This window comes from Nematolebias whitei, chromosome 12 (genome assembly GCF_014905685.2).
Source record: "Nematolebias whitei isolate Nwh7 chromosome 12, NemWhi1, whole genome shotgun sequence".
Lineage (NCBI taxonomy): Eukaryota > Metazoa > Chordata > Actinopteri > Cyprinodontiformes > Rivulidae > Nematolebias > Nematolebias whitei.
The window spans coordinates 22661631-22669123 of NC_056509.1; the positions used below are offsets into that span (position 1 = coordinate 22661631).

Consider the following 7493-nt stretch of genomic DNA (forward strand, 5'->3'; position numbering starts at 1 on the left):
TCTACTCACACACACACACACACACACACACACACACACACACACACCAGCCAGTTTCCAACAGGACAACTACAAATGTCTAATAAATAAATAAATTATTGTTTAAAAAAAAAGTCAGGATTTATAATATTTACTCTATTTATGTAAAACAAAATGCCAATAAGTGAAAAAATAGGCAATAATATTTTTCTCGTTCCGTGTGAGTGTCTGTTAGCAAAATTTCTCGTGAAGCATTGGGCATATTTCAGTGAAATTTGCAGAAAGTAATCATTTGATGCACCTCTACAGCTGATTAACATTTGGGGTTAATCAAATTCACGATGGCGACCAGTGACTACTAACCGTAAAAATCACAAATATGTCTATAGTTCAATTAATTTACAGACATTGACCTAAAGCTTGGTTTTATAGTATTTGAGAGTGATTCTCAACAGAAGTACTTAGTAACATCATATTGCACAAAATTTGTATTTTTTTATTTTGCCATGAGCCATTTGGAAACAACTCTATCTGTCTGTTAGCAAAATATCTCATGAACCTATGGATGGATTTCAATGAAGCTTTCAGAAAATAATAATTTCATACGCCTTTACAGCTGATTAACTTTTGAAGCTAATCCTATCAAAGATGGCCACCACAGCTGACTGACGTTGGAAAACATAAAACGGCTATAATCCAGTAAATGCTACAGATATTATGCTACAGTTTGTTGTGGTAGTAGTTGAGATTTGTTCACAACACAAACTCCAAGTGTTACTCAATAAGCAAGTCCTTAGTTTAAAAGTAAACTCAACCCTCTATGTCTGTTAGCAAAATATCTCATGAAGTACTGAATGGATTTTTATGAAACTTTTATAAATTATTCATTGAATTATTGAACTCCACCCAAATTAAGATGGCTTCCACAACTAATCAACAATAATTATTACCTTATTTATTTACTTTTAGCTTATTTAGTTTGGGATTGATCAAACAATAAAAAAAAAGACAAAGCAAAAAATATTTTTGTTTTTAACAGACAGTAAGAAAAAGCAAACAGCAAAGATTTTCATCGATCACACTCGTCACTAATTATTCACAGAACGCAACTTTTTTCAGTCAGGTCATCTGGACAGTTTATTTATTTTATTTTTTTTTTTTTTTTTTGTGCTGAAACGTTTCGCATTCGGTCCGGAAGCTTCATCAAAAGCCAAAAAAAAAAAAGAAACTATCCAGATGACCTGACTGAAAAATGTTGGATTGTACACCTGGATTATTGAGCATGGACTTTGTTGTTATTCACAGAACATTTTTCTGCCATTATTTCTGCACAGATAAATAGTGGTAACCTTTTGTCTTTTTAAGATGAAACATGTCTGCACACACTTATTCTCACGAGAACAGTCTCACAGTTTAGTTTATTGTAAATTCCAGAAAAAGTCCATGTTTTACTGCATAAAAAGTAATTAAACCAGAACAGCACAGGGAGCTAAAGTAGGTATTTGTCGCCCTCTAGTGGCTATAGCTATAACTGACACACATTCATTATTAAATTCATTATTCTTTATTCCAATTTGTGAATTTTTTTCTTATTTTTTTTTCTTCTTTAATTTTCCTTTCACATAATGAAAATACGGTAACCGATGTAGTATTGTTTTTGATTTAGGAAAAAAAAAACGTTAAAAAAAACATCGTGATCACACGTACGTCCTGTTTTGTGCGTCATCACGTTCGCCGGTAGTCAGTGACGTACTGCAAAATGTCCGTGTCCTTAGAATGGAGACACATTTGTTAGCCAATTTGCTGTGACTAGTTGCGGATTTTTCTCACTTGTGTCGCTTTTGTGTGGCTGCTTTTCGAGGCATACATGATAAAGGTACGTGTTATGTTTGATTACACAACGGGAGTGTTTGTGAAAAGTCTTCTGTGGACTGAGACCTGAGTACCTCTAGTTCGCTAACGATGTTAGCTTAGCTGAGCTAGGCGGAAAAAATCTGTCTGAATGATTTTTTTCTTTCCTTCTTAAAAAAAAATCTTATTAAACTTACCAGTATGTTTCCTCCAACTCATTTCATATCTTGTGCTTTATAAATTCCTACATACTCCACTCTTTAATTTAGTTGTTTAAGCTAACTTGTAGCAATTAGCACCTAGCTAAGTTTTCATTAGTTGCAATACACACACACACACATATATATATATATATATATATATATATATATATTACTGTGGGCTAAGTTTCATTTTCACATTAAGAAGTGTTAGAGAGACACAGTTTACTTTCTATGTTTATCTACTAATGTAACTAAGACATTTTGCAGTTATTTGTCTTGCAGATTAAATTAATTACATTTGTTAATGGCCTGTTTTTACAGTAGTCAGTTCATTAAAACATAGTAAACTTTTTCAAATGCATATGTGGGTTGAACGCTTCCTGCTAATATGTAATGGTTTAAAAGTGACATTAAATTAAATCTTTAAATTAATAAACATATTTGGTTATATTACACTTGTGTTGAAAAATCTTTAAAATGCTGTCTAGTAAAATGTAATTAAAACCTGAATTTGATGAACAAGTCTCAGCCCATATGTTATTCTAAAAGGAACATATTGGACATATCAAATGTTTAAAATAAGACGTACCATTTTTTAGGAGAAATAAAAGGTCATTTTGAATTTTATGGCAGCAGGAAGACGCATTTTAAAAAAAGTTGAGACAGAAACAAGTTAGCTGTGAAAGCGTCTCCCTTTTGTCTGTAGATGTTTAGGAACTGAGACCAGCTGCTGGACTGTTTGAAGAACGGTGTCTCGTTGTCTCATGGAGGATTCTAGGATTTTAGGTCGTCTTTGCTGGAGTTTTTGTTGGATGGGAGCATTAGTTGCTCTAAAACCTGTTCATACTGTTTTGCATTGATGCAGGTGCTTTTGTGTAAGCTGCTCATTTCAGAAGCACTCATACACCCCCATACCATCAGAGAGGCAGGTTTTAGAACTGTGTGCTGATAACAGGCCATATGGTCCATTTCTTCTGTAGGACAAAGGACTTGGCGTCCATGATTTCCAAAATTGTATTATTTAATTGATCACATAAACATTTTCCCACGTTCAGTCTGTTTAAAACATGTTGGACTCAGAGAAGATGGTGGTGTTTCTGGATGGTGTTGAAACGTGGCTTCTTCTTTTATTTATGTTGTTCTCGATAAAGCTTGACCCAACATTATGAACGTGTTCCTGAGTCCGTGCAGTGAAATCCAGAATCAAACCAGTGTTTAATGCAGGGCCTGAACTTTGAAGATCACTGGCATTAAATATTGACAGTCTTGTCCTTACAGCTCAGAGCGCTGGTGAAGATTCTCAGTCATCCAGTCTTCTGTTACTAATAAAGTCCAGCTGTTTTTGTATTGAACGTTTTTTTTTATTTACAGCTCAGAGTTTTCTCCAGAATGTTAAAATGTTTTGATTTGAGTGAACCTTGGGATATTTTAAGTCTTCCCAATTGTCATTAAGGAACATTATTCTGAAATTCAACATTTTTCAGTCAGGTCATCTGGACACTTTCTTTTTTTTTTGTGCTAAAACGTTTCGCCTTCGATCCGGAAGGCTTCATCAGTCAAAAAAAAAAAAGAAACTGTCCAGATGACCTGACTGGAAAATGTTGGATTGTATACCTGGATTATTGAGCATGGACTTTGTTGTTTTCAACCAGTTTGACAAGACTGTCAACAAGGAAGAGGGCCCAGTGTGTCCCAGATTGACCACATCACTGTTGAAGTTGTTTTTCTCTGATCTAAAAATGATAATAATCAATAATGACCCCCTCTCTGTTTGTAAGCAGTCCAGTGCAGCAGGTCCATCCACTTCCTCCCCACAATCAATGAAGGACTCCAAGGAGACCAGCCAGACTATTCTGGACCACATCAAGCCATGCTGGTACTGGGATAAGAAGGATCTAGCCCATACCCCCTCGCAGTCGGAGGGCCTGGACCCTGGCACAGAGGCTCGGTATCGGAGGGAGGGAGCCCGCTTCATATTCGACGTGGGAACCCGTCTGGGCTTGTATCCTTGAGTGGTTTGTCTTTTGAATGTAAGGACAAGACTTTGCAGGTGAACTGGTGCCACTTGTTCCAGCTTTTCTTGATTAAATGCAAGAAATGTCACTAAATTAGACCCAACTATTCAGAACTTATTTACTATAATGATGTGAATTGTTCTTTTTAGTGTTTTATTTATTTATTTTACAGAAAATGCAATAACACTTGTTTTCTGAAGACAAGAATGTGAGCAGTTTATGTGGTGCAGTGATGAATTATCTTCTATAATAACTATGACTGAAAGGTCTTTCTCAGCATTTCTCTCAGAGCGTCATGTTTGATACGGTAGCTCTGCGGTCAGTGCTGTGGTCTTGTAATCCTGAGGTTGCATCATGGAGGACATCCCGTGTATGACGCCAAATGTTCAGTGAGAGTTTACTGGACGTGGCGACCCCTGCAGAAGGCACCAGCTGAGCGAAGCTTTCTTTGATCCTGTCTGATAAACGTGTGAATCCTTGACGGTCAGCAGACATTATGACACGCTTGCAACCGGCATCATCTACTTTCATCGCTTCTACATGTTCCACTCCTTCAAGCAGTTCCCAAGATACGTAAGTTGAGTCCATTTTTACCCTGTCTTTCTAAATCCAGGTGGACTAATGTTGGGGTTTGTGTTTCAACAGGTGACAGGGGCTTGTTGCCTGTTCTTGGCTGGAAAAGTGGAGGAAACTCCAAAGAAGTGTAAAGATATCATCAAAACAGCTCGGAGCTTACTGAATGATGTGCAGTTTGCTCAGTTCGGCGATGATCCAAAGGTACACTTCCTTTGATTTAGATTTGTTGCTTTGAACGTTTTTCTCCTTTTGAAGTAACACAATACACGATGGGCCCAAAAGCTTTATGTGGGAGCCAAAAATCATCTAACATTTTTTAAGATGTGGCGTTAGAAAGAAGGGAGAGCGTGTGTAATGTTCCACCAAAGCTGGAAGCTAACAGAGAAGACGAAGATGCTGTGACTTAATGTTTTAATAAATCATGAATTTGGTTTGAGGAAAACAACAACAAAAAACCAGTACACATTAGGGCTGGACGATATGGCCAAAACTTTTATCACGATATATTTCTTAATTTTGCTCGATAACGATGTAATTCGATATCGATATAAACAATATAAAAGCCTCAGAAAACTTTTAGAGCCTTCAAAAAAATTTGAAATCACCGTAAAACTAAACATAAAACTCTCAACTTTGTCTAGTTATTTTAAATGTATTAAGAGAAACGAAACAAATTCATCAAAAAGAAAAAAAAACATTAAGGTGCAGAAAGAAGATATCTGCCCCTTATTAAATATATATATATATATATATATATATATATATATATATATATATATAAAACAACAAACAACAACCTACGTTTGAACAAGCCCCAAAGCGAAAACCAAAATCATCAGACATTCTTCACATGGTCTCATTCTTTCCCAACAACTTTAACTTAATCATCTTTTTAAACATATCAATTGTTGTAGAAATGTTTATGGTGATATTGAGACTATTCCATAATCCTAATCCCTGAATTACAACACAGCTCCTTCACACTGGTTCTAAATGGAGGTTTTACAAACATTTCCATTCCCTTAAGGTTATAATGACTCTCTTTGTAAACACATTTTAATTTAATATTTGGGGATAATATTTTTATGAACTTTAAAACATATTCATCTGAATCATAAAATTTTAATAATTTCAGCTGATAAAGTTTGAATGAATGAATGATGAAATAATATATTTGTTGGGTGACCATAGCACTTCCTACTAATAATTCTTAGCTTTTTTTGTAAAATAAAAATAGGGTTTGTAATTGTTTTGCATGCTTTCCCCCAAACTTCAATAGATTAAATAAGGAACAATCATTACATTACGCAATATATATAAAGCTTTGTCATTCACAAACTTTTACTTTATTTTTCCATGTCATCTTCTCATCAATAATGGCATATATTAATAATTTTAACTTTAAACAACAATATAACCTATGCCTATACCTACCTATCAGATCTTAGAAAGATGAACCACTTCCACACCGACTAATGAGTCTTTCCTCTCATCAGTGAAGTCATCTTTGTTCTCTTCGCTTGTGAAACCTTGTTCAGTCACATTCTGACGATCATGGGAACTCATTTTGAAGTGAATACTTAATGCGTGTTGGAGATTAGCCTAGCTTAGCCTGCTACCGCTAACGCCTTCTGGACTTGGGCTCTGCGTAACATCTACGTCACCACGCACTTACGTAGTTGTGTCGCACCTTTTTCTGTTCAGGTTGAAACTGAAGTGGCCTCTTCAACCCGAACAGAAAAAGAAATGCATCAGTGAAACTCTGTAATCCTATTGAAATATCAAAAATGTGCTTAAAACTCATATCATCGTTATTAAATAAAAGTATATCGTGAGATATATCAATATCGGATTATTGTCCAGCTCTAGTGCACATGCACATTTAATTAGATTTATTTAATCAGTCCAGGTCTTCAACGAATAAAATAAAACAGAGATTAGTTGTTTTTCTTTTAAATAAAAAGTGGCTTATTAAAGTAATTTTATTTAGTTTTAGTGGAAATGATCTGAGAAGTAAAAAGAATCCAAACAAAAAATCTGCCGTTTGTTTTTCCGGTACATTTTAGTTGTTGGTGTCTTCAAATGTTTCATTTAGTGTCTCACAAACTGCGATTAAAGAACGTCAACATTTTGTCGTGTGTTCTTGCGATGAATTGGGTTCGAGGCTGTAAATAACGCCTGCTGGTGTTCACAGGAGGAGGTGATGGTGCTGGAGAGGATTTTGCTCCAGACCATTAAATTTGACCTGCAGGTGGAGCACCCCTACATGTTCCTGCTGCGCTACGTCAAGCAGCTCAAAGGTGAGAGCTGACAAACACACAGCAACACAACAAGTACTCCCATGCATAGAAACAAAGAGCAGAGGGTCGCTTTGTCTTGTTGTTGTAGGGGAGAAGAATAAAGTGTGCAAGGTGTTGCAAATGGCTTGGACGTTCGTCAACGACAGGTGAGGAATACGCTCACTTCCTTTTATACAGCGTTTCTTAAACGTTTAGTTAGATTTGTGTTCAAATAAGTCAAGATTTAAAATCGTAGATGTCTCATATGCTGTTAGAGGTTACAGGTTGGTCAATTAGCATGTTGCCTAACACACATAAAAGAACAATAATGTTTTTCATTATGGAAGAAAAAAAGAGTTCTGGTCCTAGAGCTTCATTTGAGGAGCATATTCCTCAAAGAACACGGTTTACTTGCCCTCGATCAAGACGGATGCCTCGTCTTCCCTCTCCTGCCTTCCTCCTTTGCTTTTTGTCCTGTATCAGAGCTTCTATTTACACATCTTCCAAATTATAAACTACTGTTGTAAATTTGGTCACCTGCTCATCTGTTTTTGTTTCATTTATATATATATAAATGAAACAAAAACAGA

General features: G+C 35.7%; 1 protein-coding gene across 1 annotated transcript in view; it reads left to right on the forward strand.

Annotated features, from left to right (window-relative positions):
- Positions 1-1748: 1748 nt before the first annotated feature.
- The window catches only part of ccnk (cyclin K), a 9850-nt gene continuing 4105 nt past the window's right edge, over positions 1749-7493 (forward strand). The window contains 6 exon segments of the mRNA XM_037685308.1: positions 1749-1855; positions 3815-4035; positions 4540-4621; positions 4694-4825; positions 6819-6924; positions 7013-7070. Coding sequence (XP_037541236.1) covers positions 1847-1855; positions 3815-4035; positions 4540-4621; positions 4694-4825; positions 6819-6924; positions 7013-7070 — 608 coding nt within the window. The 5' untranslated portion in view covers positions 1749-1846.